Consider the following 18,045-nt stretch of genomic DNA (forward strand, 5'->3'; position numbering starts at 1 on the left):
CCGATTGCACGAAAGGGTCTTTCCAAGGACGTCTTTCGTGTCGCCCATCTTTTATGATGCGCTATAAGCGGGGTGTTTCTGAAATTTATGATAAGCAAATAAAATTGCTTTTAAATCAAATTTTATACAATTTCATGAGATATCACATCATTTTATAAACAAATATTTTGTTTATTTTAACGGACAAATAAAATATATTTGCAGATAATTTAATTGAAATGCGTTTCACATGGCGTATCATAAAAGATGGGCGACACGAAAGACGGTCCTTGGAAAGACCCTTTCGTGCAATCGGCCCCAACGGTCTGACTGCTTATTTTTTAGAAGATTGCCATCTCGCATCCACTGGTGAAGTTTCGGGGTGAATTTGCATATGTTTCGGTAGGGGTCACTGGCGCATGTTAATTATATCCAGAATGTCATAGGCCTAGAGACTTAAACAACAATATAATTTATTGCAGTCAATCAGTGGCCTCAGTGATCTAGGCCTACATCATATGCAAAGCTGCATGTTATTCTTAACCCGCTTCATTTTTTTATATAGTTTTAGATTGAGATTCACAATATACCGAACAGTTACTCAGCACATAACAAATATATGAATATTCAACATAGCAGGTATCCCTCGGATTTTAATAAAACACAGTGTATTATTTTTATTTACCTCACTTAATTTGAATTGCAGTGCATTTTAACAAATTGTGATGGCATGAAAGTATAATTTTACCTTCATTCGGATCTAGATCTAAGTGGAAATGGATATAGACAAAGGTCCAGACATATATAGATAAATTAATTCGTAATTGTTTTGGGAGTAGTTCAAAGAAAAGAAAAAAAAAACATGAGCGAATATTGTGCGTTACTATCTCGACGGTACTCTATGGGATTATGCATTCTCTACTAATGTACATGCCAAAAGAGGGCGTGGCAAATCTCTATGATATAGGCCTATATCTATTTTATAAAAGTTAAAACCATAGTAAATCAGGCATTTCTAAATATCATTTTAGGCATGCCATTTTTTGCAGCAAAAATATTTGTCTCTTAAAGCAAAATATATTTTTGATTTTTTGAAGGCTTTAGAGAATTGATCTACATCCGGCAGACCGTACTAATTGCCGGATCTCGTGCGTGCGTATATCATCAATGCAGAGCCGAGGTGGATAATAAATCACAGCCAAGACAAGTTTCACGTTCTCGAAAAATTAGTGTCATGGTTAGAGTCGAAGGTACTGTACTGGAAACTTTCACACAAGCGACGGAAATTTGTATTTGATACAGCAATTAACAAGGTAATGTTGAAAGCCGAGCACTATATTATCTATTTTAGTATTTGAATTAAACCTGTCCCGTCCGTACTGGCTAAGTAACGATGACATGGATGAGGAGGCCATTACCATTACCATCATGTGTGATCTCTTGTGCACGTAAATAGATAGGTGATATCACAATTCTGTGATATATTCAAATCCGAGCTAGCTAAAAAGTAAAATCATACTCCACAGCACATGTGCAGTTCGAGGCTTCTAGTTCTACTTTACATAACCTCATAAAGTTAGACTTAGAGTCTTCTCGGCCTTATCCTGAAATAAGTCACCTCTCTTCTTGTGTGTGTCACGTCAGTGTGTGTGTGTTCGTTTGGCAAGCCAAACTATAGTATTGATTGGGTCTTGGGAGAAGAAAGAAGTCACCGCCGCTGATGAAATGAACGGCAGTGAATGGAGTAGTGACTTGAACCAGGATAATGCCGTCATCTCATTAAAAGATAGCTAGACCCTGACCAGCCTCTAGTTCCATAACGTAATTCTGACATTAGACATAGGGTCTAGTTGAGCTTTAGTTATATTTAATATTTATGAAAAAAAAATTAAAAATAAAATGTCTGTTCCATACTAACATTAGGGCTTGGCTTACCTCAGGCGAAGTTCGTGCAGGCTCCACTTCACTACCGCTACACTACGCTCCACTTACCCGAACTTCGGGACCGTGAACTAGTTCGGATATACCGAGTGACAAAGGTGGGATCAAAAAGTGGTTAATTGTAAAAATTATAGAAAAAAAATATAACGAGAAAGAAAAATAGCTTTATTTCTTACTCTTCACCCTTATTTCACTCTGTGTCCAAATATTGCACTGATTCTTTGAATATTTTCCCAAACTCTTAGAATATTTCTGGTATTTTTTGAGCCATCCAATATGATATAAATATTTATGCTGTTTGGCCTGCGACCGATCACATGCGATGTTTTGAAATCGGCCGTGAATAATATGTGTGAGGAATTAGATACTGGCCCAAAATCACCAATTTTGAGGATAACCGGAGGATGGACACAGAGTGAAATAAGGGTGAAGAGTAAGAAATAAAGCTATTTTTCTTTCTCTTGATATTTTTTTTCTATAATTTTTACAATAAACCCCTTTTTGATCCCACCTTTGTCACTCGGTATATCCGAACTAGTTCACGGTCCCGAAGTTCGGGTAGGTGGAGCGTAGTGTAGCGGTAGTGAAGTGGAGTGGAGCCTGCACGAACTCTGCCCGAGGTAGGCTAGGCTAGGACTAGGAGGGGCCAAAAGACTTTGCAACTACTATCTTTTGCACGATGTACTTTATTTACGGTAGTCACTACCTGTACGAGGCATATTTTAAAAATTAATGCCTAGCTCACTTTGAACTGATTTATTTTTTTCACTTATGACATGAAAGTGCATTTGCAAATTAATTGCAAGTTATGTATTGAAATTAAAGGAAAATTAAACCTTTGAAACACGATAGCCTGTGTTAAAACAGAAAAATCAAAGAAACAGATCAACAAAAGTTTGAGAAAAATTTAATAAATAATAAGAAAGCTATGAGCATTTGAAGTTTAGATCATTATCATAATGTACATGTAGATCCTCTAGTTGGCAATGCGACAAAGATGTGTGATGTCACTTGTGAACAACTTTCCCATTACTATACATTTCGCTTAAACTGCCTCTTTTATCACATCTATCAATAGATCATGTATTCTTTCTTTAAAGAGTGCATGTAGTATGGATTTTTAATAATACATTATGGATAAAGAGTTTGTATCACTATGAGAAAGAGCAAAAAATGACATTTTACGGGTATTTTATAGTCCCTCACAGGGAAAGTTGTTCACATGTGACATCACACATCTTTGTCGCATTGCCAATGGGAGGATCTCCATAGCATTAGTGATCGCAATATTCAAATGCTCATAAATTTCTCATTATTTGTATGATTTTTTTCAAACTTTCTTTGATCTTATCCTTTAATTTTTCTCTTTCCACACAAGCCCATTTGTTCCAATGGTTTCATTCCCCTTTAAAGGCCTTTTCATTCAGCGACATGAAAGACGGTTCCGCAAAGACCCCTTTTTTTTTCAATTGGCCACTTATGACTGAGCATCAGCATCAGCAATATACATGATATACGGAAGAGAAGGTAGTCCTGTATGTCTTCCGGTCACTTCTTGGAAATTTAATTACAGACAATACAACTTTGAGGGCATGCTAGAGAGTCGGATCACATGCTACAGTTGTTATTTGGACCAATTAATGTCTAATGATCTTTTAAAGGTATTCAAAGTAGGTGCAATGACCACTGACTGGGGAAGATTATTCCAGTCATTGGCAACTCTTTGGCTGAAGGAGTGCACTGTGAGGTTGAGTCTGTGTTTTTGCTTGCAAATTTTCAGCGAGTGACCTAGTTTTGCGGGCTTGGTGCATTGTGAAAAACTCAACCTGACCAAAGTCTATACCATATAGAAATGTATAGACTTGTATCATGTCACCGGTTTTCTTTTATATTTTGAGTGAATGTAACTTGAGATGTTGGAGCCTCTCGTCATAAGGTTTATTGGCTAAGATAGGCAGTAATTTAGTGGCACGTCTCCGGACTCTTTCAAGTTTATCAATATCCATAACAAATCTTGGAATGCCAGGCACTGTTCCCATACTCCAGATGAGGTCTGACATGTGTCTTGTATAGGATGGGTAGTGTCCCTTCAGTTAAATATGAGAAGGATCGTTTTACAATGCCAAGCATCTGATTAGCTTTATTGACTGCAAGAGGTACATGTTTGTGAAATGTCAATTCCAGATTGAACAAGAATGCCAGGGTGCTTTTCTTGGGTGAATGATTGCAGAATGTTACCTTCCATGTTACCTTTAATGTTGCCTGAGGGTTCGGGAGACGGCAAGAATTTTTAATCTCTTCAACCACTTCATCAGACTGTCTGATATTTTCAGATCTTGATGAAAATAATGCAAAATAGAAATCTACCAAATTTCATAGTATTCCAAGAATCGGTTTTTGTCTCACCTGCATAGCAGAGTGAGACTATAGGCGCCGCTTTTCCGACGGCGGCGGCGTCAACACCAAATCTTAACCTAAGGTTAAGTTTTTGAAATGACAGCATAACTTAGAAAGTATATGGACCTAGTTCATGAAACTTGGCCATAAGGTTATTCAAGTATTACTGAACTTCCTGCCTGAGTTTCATGTCACATGACCAAGGTCAAAGGTCATTTAGGGTCAATGAACTTAGACCATGTTGGGGGAATCAACATCAAAATCTTAACCTAAGGTTAAAGGGGAATCCAGCCTTGGCCATAAAATGTTGTGTTGGGAAGGAGAAAAATAAATTAAACAGAATGGTGAAAGTTTGAAAGAAATCAGACAAGCAATAAGAAAGTTATAGCTGCTTTAAAATTGAGATCACTAATACTATGTAGATTTCAAATTGGCAAATGAGTAAGTAAATTATGACAAGGGGCAAGGACAACTTTCCCATAGGCCATGTACTTTATTATCAGGGATTTGTGGTTTTCTCCTAAGAACCCATTCCTCTGGGGCAGTAATCTAAATATAACCCAGGTAGTATATTGTTTTATGTCCTCATGAAATAAAAATATAATTTGAAATAAAACTTTTGGGAAAAATGACATTTTAGCCATAATATGTATTGGAGTACATAGTCCTTGTAGTCCTTGCCTTACATCACTATGACATCCCATATGCGGCCAATTTTAAGTCTGCATGGGTATAGTGATTACCAGTATTTACAACTTTGAAAAATTCATACCTTTCTTGTTGTTTGTCTAATATTGTTCAAACTTTCACTTATCAACTTGTCTGATTTTTCTTTTCCTTATAAAAACAGGTTTTGGTTTGGGTTGGATTCCCCTTTAAGTTTTTGAAATGTCATCATAACTTAGAAAATATATGGACCTAGTTCATGAAACTTGGACATAAGGTTGATCAAGTATCACTGAACATCCTGCATGAGTTTCACGTCACATGACCAAGGTCAAAGGTCATTTAGGGTCAATGAACTTTGGCCGAATTGGGGGTATCTGTTGAATTACCATCATAACTTTGAAAGTTTATGGATCTGATTCATGAAACTTGGACATAATAGTAATCAAGTATTACTGAACATCTTGTGCAAGTTTCAGGTCACATGATCAAGGTCAAAGGTCATTTAGGGTCAATGAACTTTGGTCAAATTGGGGGTATTTGTTGAATTACCATCATAACTTTGAAAGTATGTTGGTCTAGTTCATAAAACTTAAACATACTGTAAGAGTAATCAAGTATCACTGAACATCCTGTGCGCATTTTAGGTCACATGACCAAGGTCAAAGGTCAATGAACTTTGGCCATAATGGGGGTATCTGTTGAACTACCATTATAACTTTGAAAGTTTATGGATCTGACTCATGAAACTTGGACATAAGAGTTATCAAGTATCACTGAACATCCTGTGCAAGTTTCAGGTCACATGATCAAGGTCAAAGGTCATGTAAGGTCAATGAACTTTGGCCACGTTGGGGGTATTTGTTGAATTACCATCATATCTCTGTAAGTGTATTGTTCTAGTTCATAAAACATGGAAATGAGAGTAACCAAGTATCACTGAACATCTTGTGCGAGTTATAGTAGTTTTCAAAGTCAGCACTGCTGCTATATTGAATCGCATGATGCAGGTGAGACCGCCAGAGGCATTCCACTTGTTGAATAATGAATTTCGAATGAAATTCAGCCAAATGCTTCCAATAGGCTCTATAGTATAATTTGTCCCAAACACGCACAGCTGAAAGCCTGAAACACACGACCACACACAGAGTGCAGATACTTTGTGTGCAATTTTGCATCAATTAGCCTTTCTGGAGTATTGAAAAAATGGTATTTTGAAGTCAATTCTGACACTTGATTCTAAAGGAAAGGTAAAAAATTAGTAATTTCATTGGATTTGCCATTATCAATACTTAAAAAACCCGCTAATTTACAAAAATATGGTACATTTATATTCACAAGCCATGAGACTTTGAACTTCCTTTTTTAATGCCACATCAAAATTATAGTACTAGTAACCAAATGTAAACTAGTAGGTTATTTGGAGCATTTTATTCTTATTTTTATCCATGATGCTACAGTCCAACCTTTTTATTTGGACACTTTGGGACCAGCACCAATCATCTGGGAGACCCAGTATTAAAGGTCAAGTCCACCCGAGGAAAATGCTGACTTGAATAAATAAAGAAAAATCCAACAAGCATAACACTGAAAAATTAAAAATAAGAAAGTTATGACAATTTTAAGTTTCGCTTAATTTCACAAAACAGTTATATTCACATCCTGGTTGGTATGCAAATGAGGGGACCGATGACATCACTCACTCACTATTTCTTTTGTATTTTATTATATGAAATATTCTAATTTTCTCCCCATTTTCCTGTGAAACAAAGTTTTATTCCCCCCTGAACATGTGGTATTGCCGTTGTTTTAACATTTCAGGGTTCAGTCAAGTTGATCCTATTTGTCAAATCTGTAAAAATTGAAATATCGTATAATTCAAACAATAAAAAACAAAAGAAATAGTGAGTGAGTGACATCATTGACTCTCTCATTTGCATGCAACTGGGTTGTGCATAACTGTTATGTGAAAAATAAGTGAAACTTTAAATTGTCGTAACTTTCTTATTTTACATCTGATTTTGATGAAATTTTCAGCGTTATGCTTGTTTGATTTTTCTATATTGATGAAAATCAATGTTTTTCTGGGGTGAACTTGTCCTTTAAAGGGATAGTCCAGTCTGGAGATATTTATATCTCAATAAATAGAGTAAAGTTCACAGAGCAAAATGCTGAAAATTTGATCAAAATTGGATAACAAATAACAAAGTAGTTATTTAATTTTAAAGATTTTGCATTATTGCGGTGAAACAATTCTAGGCATATCTTTATGAATATTCATTAGGTGGGCTGATGATGTCACATCCCCACTTGTTCTTTTGTATTTTATTATATGATATTAGGTTTATTCAAAAAAAAAATACCCAAAACTAAAACAATTGTATTGACAACTGATTAAGTGCATTAGTTATTTATTGCTGCAACTTGTTTTATCATAATGGAATATACCATTTACACATGTATGAAAAAATAACACATTTATGATTTCATGTAATAACACAAGAAAAGGGAAAGAGGGAATGTGACATAATCAGCCCACCTAATGAATATTCATGACGATTTGCATATAACTGTTTTCACACAATATAGATTAACTTTAAAAATCAATAACTTAGTTATTTGTCATCCGATTTTGATGAAATTTTCAGCATTTTGCTCTGTGAATGTTACTCTATTTATTTAGATAAATATTTTCAGCCCGGACTATCCCTTTAGCTACACACAGTTGCGCCTCCCCAATGGTAGCAACACATAATCTATTGTAGTGGGCGTACACAGACAGTATTCACTGCAGTGTCAGTGCAAATTATAGGCAGTTTTTTTTTTTTACAAAAATGAAATTGATTAGTTGCCAAAACTCTTAGATAATTTACATGCTGAAATGATTGAGGAAAACATTGAGCATACCTTGAAAGAAAGAGAATGACTCAATGAAACTAAGTCTAAAATTGGATCATCGCGGCAGGCATGGCAGCATTGCAAAGTCAGCCATTGTTAGACTGTAGGCTCAAGCAGGATAGATGTCTGTATCGAGGCCTAGCGCTACATGTAGCTTGTGAGACGTGTGTGGGGTTTTTTTTCCGCAAAAAAAAGAATGTGATAAAATGGTTGCGCATGCCCTGATTTTATACTGAAAAATTATCCTGTCTAAGTTCTCTTTGTGATTTGGGTAAGATATTTTCATTTTAATATGGTTTTAGGTAGACCATATTGGAAAATGTATGTAATCAAAGTGTGTTTGCGTAGGAATTTTGATTTTAGATTTAAATCTCATTTCCCCATGTACTTGATCCCCATGTACGATTCTGTTCATGAATCTACTCATCTTATTAAAAATGTTTTAATCTTTTCAATCTGTACTATGATTTAATATATACATTTAACTTAAATATTTTTCTCTTCAATATCTCTGTCTTTTCATAGGTTTTTGTTTTCATTTTCATCTTTTAATCTTAAGATATTTTGACAAACTGTCAATGTACATTGTCCATTTCTGTCTCTTTGTAATCTTTTAATTCCTAATCATTATCTTTCATGTTTCATCAATTTCTCTTCATGCAACCAACCTGCAGTCTTGATCAGGATTAACCATATATGGTGAACACCTATGTATACAGTGGTGCTCAAAAGTTAGTGAACCCCACAGCACTTGAAAATGTGCATATTTAAAGTGTTCAAGTTTGTTTCTCCAGGCTCGTATAATGTTGTTGTCTGCATTCAACACTCGGCTTGAAGGAGTGCATTTTGTGGCGGGGTTCACAAACTTTTGAGCACAATTGTAGGTCCATGAATATATGTACCACTATGCAAATCTTCAAAAGTCAAAGATCAAAATTATTCTTCTATCATGGTAATCCTCATGAAATGTTTAAAGGATTGATCAAGAGAACCAATGGTAATTGATATACACGGGTCGTGGGCAGGAAGCTTGAATTTACGTATTAGCGGAAAGCTTCTTTGTTGAAATTCATGATATGGATATTTCATTTCCTTTTAGATTGAGTACCATAAGTTAATCAGCTTCCTGCTATGTAGTTTGTACTTGTATCATCAATAGTGATACATGTTATCTAGAATAGAGTTACCCAATATCTGGAGCTGGCACGTAAGTTTATGTAACATGGAGCTTGCCAATTTTATATTTATGTCCTGATTTGATCTGCAATGAACATTCAGAAGCCTTGGCCCTTGATTCACGTTCTTTTGATATTGGGATCTTAACTTTCCCTTCATATATATTGTAGACTTTATTTCTATGAAGATTTTCTCTCCTTTGCTATCAGAGCAGCATTCAGCTAAATCTGTTGCAGATTATTGTTTCTAAAGTTATTTTATCTATTTTTTATAATTTATTTTCTTGAGATAATTAAATGTGTAGTGAAAGCAGTTGCTTCTTGACAAAAGAGCCGCTTTGCTGACAGTGGCATCATCAACATTGAAATCATAACCAAGGTTAAGTTTCATTGAAATCTTAACTAAGATTAAGTTTTTGAAATGTTATCATAATTTTGGAAGCACATTTATATGAAGAGCTCTAGTTCATGAAACTAGGGTATAAATTCTGGGCATAATGGTAATCAAGTATCACTAATCATCCTGCTTTAGTTGATGTAATTCAGAGTCAATGAACTTTGCCCCACGTTGAGGTGTCAAGATTGAGTCTTAAGTTTTTGCAATGTCATCATAACTTCAAATGTATATGGACCTAGTTTATTAGATATTTGACATTGATTGATTGATTGATTGGTGGGGATTTTTTACCTGATTGCTAAGAAAGCATGAATGCTTGTAAGCAAGCAACCAGAGGACCGACAGCTTAAGGTCCTCTCCGAAGGACCTGGTAATGAGGATTAATGCCTTACCAAAGGGCACTAGCGCACCAAGTGGGAATCGAACCCGGGTCACCGCAATACGAATCCCCCGCTCTACCAACTGAGCTATCGCGCCTCCTTAAATGAGGGTAATAAACTAGACCATAAACTAGTTAATAAATTTGTATATGATCAGTATTCAGTAGAGCAATAAGTTAATGAACAAATCAACATCCTATTTGCAAGTATTTTCTTTTGTCCAAGTGGGTGTAAAACAGGGCTTGGATTCTATTTTTTAAATAATTTGTATGTAGATATATTCATTATTCGTGTGATTCTAGTCAAACCATTTCCTAGTAAAATCTAAAACCACCTGTTCATCATGTAATGATGATTTTCAGGCCGTGTTCCTTATTTAACAATTGTACCTCATTATTTATATCTCCATGTTATAGATTCTTCAGGATATTATGCACGAGAACAAGTGATCTAGTGTTAATCTCCTTCATTAGACGAAAGTGATTGTGGACTAGACTATGCAGAGGTAGACAGCCTATCACATGTGGCTCCAGAGTCAACTCAGCGCACTGACTGGGACCATCCCAGCACCAAAGTGGAAGAAGGTCTGCATTGCAGGGATCTTCATCCTTGTCATCTTTGGTTACATCGGCCCTTGGGTTATCCATCATGGTAAGACCACACAGGTGACCATTGAGTGCCTGGGGGCCAAGGTCACCCAGCTAGAGGAGCAGTATGGCGCTTCAGGAGTGACAGTACTCCACGCTAACCGCAGTCCCGAACGTCCAAAGGTGCTAGCAGTGACAGGGAACGGGTACATTGAGTTCATTGTGGATCATGTGAAGCCAAACAATCTATACCTTAGAGGAGATTCTTGGGTATCTGATGCACCATACCGTCCACTCCTGCGCACCAAGATTGAAGGGTACAATGATCAACGTGCGACCATCATCAACTACAAGAAGGGTGTTATAGAACATATACAATGTTATTATGTTCAAGATTCGTGTGTGCAAGTTAAAGTGACCACACTGGCTCACAGGACAAGAGAAGCAATATTATATCAGGAAGTGGAAGTAGACAATACAGCTTCTATCCCTGTGACGTTGGTCGTTTCAAGAAATGGCCCTAATAATTGGAAAGGATCAGCAACAAGCAATGAAATCTTTGAAGTGAATGGAAAATCAATTGACTATGTGATATCCACAGGGAAATTTCCTGCACCTTATGTGAGGGACACGCAAGGGCAGCACTATGTGGCATTAGTGATTGCAGCCACAGGGTTTGACAAAGTAGTAGAAGTAGCTCCGGGCACAAAATACTCAAAGACAATCATTGCAATTGCAAGATTCTCTGAACCTGTGTTAGATATTCATGCAGACACTGATGTTCTTGCAAGTTTAACTGATAAAACAGAAGAAGAGTTGTTTTCTTTGTTACATCTTGACTTTCGGGACATTTTGGATGAACATATTAGTGTGTGGTCTAAGAGTATGTGGAATAGTAAACTACTTGTAGAACCTTTGCCAAGTGTAGAGGAAAACCCCCTTTCTCCGCACTTGACATCTGAACTAGTCACTGCAACGTGTTACTATATTATGACGTCAGTGAAAGCCCCTCTCTTGGTGCCTGGTCTTAGTATACAGCAGAAGAAGGAATTAGTGAGTGCCTTGCAGCGACCACAGTCGTGCTTTAATGGGCAACCAACGTATGATAACCCAGAGCTTTGGATGCAGCTTACAAAACCTCAGGAGCTACATGATCTGATCTCACATTGGATGCACACATTGTACAAACATGGCTGCAGTTCTTTGTTATCAGCTGGAGTGACGGGAGTTGCCCAGGCAATGCTTCTCAGTGTCTTTTCTGCTCAATTCACTGACAAGGAGCTTTCATTTCATGCAGATCCTGCACACATCAAAGGCAAGTTCCTCTTTGAGAACATCCTGTACAACTCATCCTTCCTGCAAATCAATGTGGATCCATCAGGTCCTGCTGAAAATCAAAAGGTTACTCTTCATGTCAGCCATTACCAAAGTCAAGATGATAAAGTACGCCCTCTTTATGCTTGTGGATCAGGATGCCTCCAGGCACTGCAGCTGACAGAAGAAGATCAGAAGCTGGACCTGAAGTGGACAGAACCACAAACACCATTTCTGTACTTGTCACATGACCGAAAGCACCTTGAGTATCTCCAGAAGATCATCCACATTAAGAAACTCAGGTGGTTGGATGAAATACCCATCAACAGTGCCGCCCAAGACCATCATGGTTTCCGAGTTCCGGTCATCGTATGGATTGTTCTCATCAGTCTCATTATATGCTTTCATGTTGTTCTTATCAAAATGATTTGGAATGAGTACTGTCGGGATGGATCACCGACCAAGCAGAAATCATCAAAATTTAATATTAAACCATAGCTGAATGAATATTACAATACATTTGTGATAATCAGAAAATGTCTAATGTGAATTTGTTTTTCATTGATAATTTAAGTTAAATTACCTCTTGATGCTTATCATTCTACGATAAAGCATAATATCACAGACTTTCACTAATGTCATAGAGAATATGAAGATATCTTTTTACAATATAAATCATAATATGGCAACAGATTGTTGCACAGTAAATGTTCAAATGTTTTGATATGTCATGGTGCAAGATTTCTGAATTTACACTAGCTAGTATATTGATATTTAGATTGTTTATGAATTATAGTGTCAATGGGTTAATAAGGGAAAGAGTTGAGACCTGGAGTTGCCGGTCATAAGGCTACCTAAATGGAATTTGACAGAGTATGTGACTTGCTCTGAGACCAAGGCCGGTCTCAACTCCATCCCTAGGTTTATTTTCCTGATTAAAAGCTAAATTCTAATCTAAATTCAATTTCTTCTCAATACTTGAGTACTAACATACTTGTCAGTGCCTTTGTTAGATTTAGAAAAGAATTTCATGAGACTTCCAACTTGAATAATTAATTCATCTGGTATATTTTGTGTGGGGTGTAGTAACATACTTGTGTATGCAATTCAAAAAACCCTTTAAAGAAGTTTGAATATTGAACTTTGGTCAGTTACTTATCACTGTATGCCATGATTTACATGTACCGGTAATAAATTATTTTGGTTATGCCTCCCCCGCCGTATATGAATGCCATAGTCATGTTTATGATTCATCCATCTGCACCGTCACTCTATTCCGGATTTTGTCACACTGACTTAAAAAAATTATTAGATGGATCAGATTTCAAATCCGGTTCATGTATGCAAATAGGAGCTCGAGGAAGGGAAATAATATTAGATTTTGGGGTCTGACTCAGGCCTATGAATACATGAAAATGGTTATTATACTCATAACTAAAGCATAAATATTTTCAAATGTGGCCAAATATATGAATATGAGTCATCCATAATTGACTTGTTTATTTATAGGTCCAATGAGCAAATAAAATAATGCTCAATATGGAAGTGACAATCTGATCTGGTGCTTGTTTCATAAAGCTGTTTGTGAAGTTTTATTTACTACTGGAACATGTTGTTAGGTTCTACATATGTCAGTCAGCTATATTGGGATCATGGAGCACTAGAAAGGGTCACATGTTGTGCAAAAAGTTATTCATAACTTCCGAACAGCCTTATAAAACACCTACCAGATTTTTTGTTGTAGTTCTTTTTTTTTAAGTTTTAGAAATTAAATATGTAATATTTTTTCAGACCAGTCAGTGGGGTATTATAATTAGGGGAGGCATAAACTCCTACATGTACATGCAGTTGAGAATTCATCTAGTTTTGCTGAGCTTCATAGTCAAAACAGCATACATGTACAACTGCACTACTTAATAGCATTTAATATTGCATGACCTTTGTTTTGATACAAGACATGATGTGATTTTGGAAGCTATCACAAATCTGTGAAGCATATGAAAGGATTACATGTACTTGATACTAAAATCAAAAGTCTTTGTACATAACTTATTTCTTATTGTCATCCAAATCTTTTTTGGTTATAAAAAAAGGAATATATGTTATATATTTTGCAAGTTTTTAAAACTTTGAAACTTGTGTTTTGTGCCTGGAAATGTGTGTAATGGCAATATACAATTTTGTGAAAATTGTGAAACTCTTGGAGGCGACTTCTTTAATTATTGAGTGATGCTTATTTATATTTTTTAATGATTTCTTCATAAAATATAGAGCTGTCAGCTGCATGGAATAAATATATTGATTTGCTATGTGGTAACCATACGGTGGCTGTGCATCGATAGGTGCTAGAGCATTTAAAAGTACAGGGGTGCCAGGTGATGTCAATGTGATTTAATTTTTGTCAAGAAAAAATTTGAAATATTATTTAGTTACAACCTATCTCTCTTTTCAATGCTCCCTTTCTTTTATTTTTCCTCTTCCCTTTTCTCTTCCCCCTACAGGCCAGGTGTACCCTTTTTTATTTTTATCAAGAGAAAATTATAGGGGGTATCCCTTGACCCCCCCCCCCCCTTTAACCATGGCACCACCCCCATTATATTTTTTGCACAATACAGATAAAACTTTTGATTTGCGTGCTAGACAATTGATTTAAAAAAAAAAAGATTGACTATAGTGCAATTTAGTGAAATATTGAATTATAATTTATGGATGTAGACATGTAGATGTGATTATGTATTTAATGTGTATATGATTCCTTATTTCACAGCAGATTTATTGAGAGAGAAAACAAAGTAGAGAATTATACTAGATTTTGTTTGTTTACCAGTTGCATGTTTAGTGTAAATGCTCTCAAGATAATAATTAGTTTGATGTATTATACAGTATGTAACACATTTCTGCAAGGAAAAAATACCAAAGCAAGTTTATACAAATGTCTAAAGCATTACAATAGGATTGATTGCTTATAGACATGTATGAGAAGAGACTGTTTTTCATGAAGCCCATGTCAATTTTAGATGTAACTATTCAAGTAAACCTAGGCACACCACATCCAAAGCCAGCTTGGTATTCTGTTTGCATTATCTCAAAATCCTTCTAAGCCAGGCAGTGGTTTGTTATTTTCGCATAGAAGGTGTTTGTGGTGGAATAATGATTTCCTTTGATATTACTTTGATCTGTTTCTGTTTGTGTATGTGGCTTTGACTTCACCACATTGATACATTTGAAGACTTATTGTATGTCATGTCTGATCTGCCCTAGCGCATGAATCCTAATTTACTCTTTCAGTTTGGTGTGTACTCAGAAGTAGTCAAATAAGGATGGAAAGTGTAATGTTTATTGGATGACAGTCTCTTCAGTATCCCATTGCTTTTGCACATGAAACTCCACCTTCACATTTTTTGATTGCTTTAAAGCTTTTATGGTCTTAAATTTAATGATCTAGCTTGCACACTTTCACTTTATACTCCTCAATTATGTTATTAATCTTAGAGCTGCTATGCCATCAGACATGTATTATCATTTGAGACACATGATATAATTTTCAGAATGAAAATTCGTGGCTCAGAACTATCAATAATCATATACATTAACTTTGTGTTTTTGAAGATAAGCTTATGCAGTGAATTGATAGGAGTCCATGAACATGGAATATTTTACACTATGCACTGAAAGATTTGGGGTATAATGTAGGAGTATGGGGGTTGTTTTAGCTCATAGGGCTTGTAGGGCCAGATGAGCGCATGCTGTGGCATTACATCCATCGTCCATCTGTCCGTCCACAATTTCATAATGCTGCTTCGTCATCATTTCATGTCAGATTTTAATTCTCTTTGCTTAATATGAAAGCACTAGGTGGGGATTCAAACCTACACCAAATTTTTAAACTGATTTATGCACATTTTTCTTTTAACCCCCCCCCCCCCAAAAAAAAAAAAAATGCTTCTTTATTTGTTGACTTATTTTGATTTTTTTCTAGTTTCCTCTGGTATAGCTACATTACGTTTTACACACAATTCTGAAATTATAAGTGAAATATTGGCACTTTCTTAATTTATGTTACCATTATATATAAAAAAAAAAGTTTGTTTATCCCCTACAATGTCAACTGGGCTAGAATTAACTAAGCATTGCATTAATTTTCTTGAAAGATGTTGGATGAGTACCACATAATTGATCTGCTAGTTTTGTTGTTTCTATCCTGTAGTAACTTGTTTGAATTCATCAATGTTGCAGTTTACATAATTTTGGAATGTTTTCTTGTAACTTTCCAGTGAGTAGGGAGTTACCCTGAGGTAGGAGTTAATAGGTTATATTGGTCATATTTATTTACATTTAGCAACTATTATTTGCGAAAAATATTGTGATAAATAAGAGGATCGAGTATTCAACAGTACATATTCATGTTAGTGTATGTTGATAGTGTCATTGAAAATTCATCAATCAGTCAATTCAACTTCTTGCACAAGCCATCAAATTTGTAATGTGTAATTTAAACAAATGTCCCCAGTTCAAACATCATCATGGGAAAAAAGTGGCCACATCTGCATGGTTGGGCAAGGTTTAATCAAATTTACTTCCCCATCTCTGTGCATCTTTTGCATTATTTTATCTGCATGGCCAAACAGTCCAAGCTTCAAGGAAGCATGTACTAACATTTATTTGTGTTATGTGTATTTCAGAATGTAAGTCGTGGTTAATAAATTCCTTTAATTTCAAAACATATTTAAGTAAAATGCAATGTTTTCCTTTCCAAATATCCCTGTTATATCAATGTACGATTCTTAGTTATTCTTGTATATCTAGTAATTACTCAAAAGTTTGTTATACAGTATATTTTGGTTGTGCTATAAAATATTACGTAAGATTTTTATTAGTAGTAATTTAGATCTTTATATACAAGTTGTGTTTATCTCCTCGTTGCACACTTGCACCCATGATTGTGAGCTCATTGATATATTTGCTGTAATATATTACATTTTTTATTTTTGCTTGTTTATTTAGTTTGTCTCTTATTTAGTTTCTCACTTATCACAATATAGGAGTGTGCCCTTATTGGTGGGAATGTTCTCATTGAAAATTATCTATTAGGAGGCCGAGTGATATATGTTTTCATGCTAAGGATGTACATTCACATATATAGAGTTTACTGAACATTGGTTTTCATACATGAATTTAAAAATCAAGGAAATCTGCAATTAATTGGTTTGAGTTTAGGTAAAATTAAAGAAAAAAATGTCACCCAAACTGATTTACATGTAATAGCATCAATTTGATTTGAAAAGATGGAGTTAAATCAAACAAACATTCAAAACTTCCCATCAAAATCAAATGGAAAATAAGAAATTTATGCACTGTAAAATGCTGTTAAAAATGTTAAGCAACGCTGTTTAAGCTCGACACTCTAACAACTATTGTTTAAACTTTTAAACAAGTTGTTTTAAAAAGTTTATGCAATAGTTGTTAGAGTGACAGGCTTTACAGCATTGCTGAACATTTTAGGTGTTTTTACAGTGTGGGATGTTCAAATTTGCATTTCTTTTTTTACATGAAAATGATAGCTAATAAATATGTGTTGTTGAGGCTATGATGAAACACATGTGTAATTCCTTTTGTATGTTATATCAACATTTCTTTTTGTTTTTGTTTTATATAACATAGTTTTACTCCTAATAGAACATGTTATATCACCTTAATTAGAATTTGAAACATTGCTACTTTAAAAGCTGCATTATTTCAAATCTTAATCCCTCAAATTAAAAGGCAGTGTATTTTAAATTATTTCATCCAATAAATTACAAACAGGAATAGTGAGTGTCTAATGCTATCAGCTCACTCTTTTGCTTTATATATTGCCCATGTCCATTGTTTTATGAAAAAGAATTATATAAAACTCAGTTAATGCCTTATTCATTCAATAGTTTATCTGATATTGAATTTCCATGCTTATTTTACTGCGTTTTCTTTTATTATTTTTTTTTTGCTTTCAAATTAATATATTAACAGACCAGGTCTTTGATCTAAAATCCAGATCACTGTTCTTTATATGTATCATCAATAACTATTTAAGTTCTGTTTAATGCAGTGATATTGCTATTTCTATTAAACACTAAAGGTATATCAATTTGTAATTTCTTTTGCAATACATGTATGTCTGGATTATCTGGACAAGTAAGAATGATTTCTTTTACAAACATTTGATGTATTACTGTTCTACGGAACTGTTTTTTTCATAGTCATCTTATTCATCTTTTAAAGTAATATTAGGTCTAAGTTAGTTCATTTTCGAAATTACATTAAAACTCTCAACC

General features: G+C 35.0%; 1 protein-coding gene across 1 annotated transcript; it reads left to right on the top strand.

Moving 5' to 3' along the window:
- The first annotated feature begins 899 nt into the window (after positions 1 to 899).
- Positions 900 to 17,322, top strand: LOC129254827 (uncharacterized protein KIAA2013 homolog). Its single transcript, XM_064109452.1, has 2 exons — positions 900 to 1,292; positions 10,250 to 17,322. The coding sequence occupies exon 2, from the start codon at positions 10,355 to 10,357 to the stop codon at positions 12,230 to 12,232; it is 1,878 nt and encodes a 625-aa protein (XP_063965522.1). The 5' UTR covers positions 900 to 1,292; positions 10,250 to 10,354; the 3' UTR covers positions 12,233 to 17,322.
- The last annotated feature ends 723 nt before the right edge of the window (positions 17,323 to 18,045 follow it).

This window comes from Lytechinus pictus, chromosome 2 (genome assembly GCF_037042905.1).
Source record: "Lytechinus pictus isolate F3 Inbred chromosome 2, Lp3.0, whole genome shotgun sequence".
Classification (NCBI taxonomy): Eukaryota; Metazoa; Echinodermata; class Echinoidea; order Temnopleuroida; family Toxopneustidae; genus Lytechinus; species Lytechinus pictus.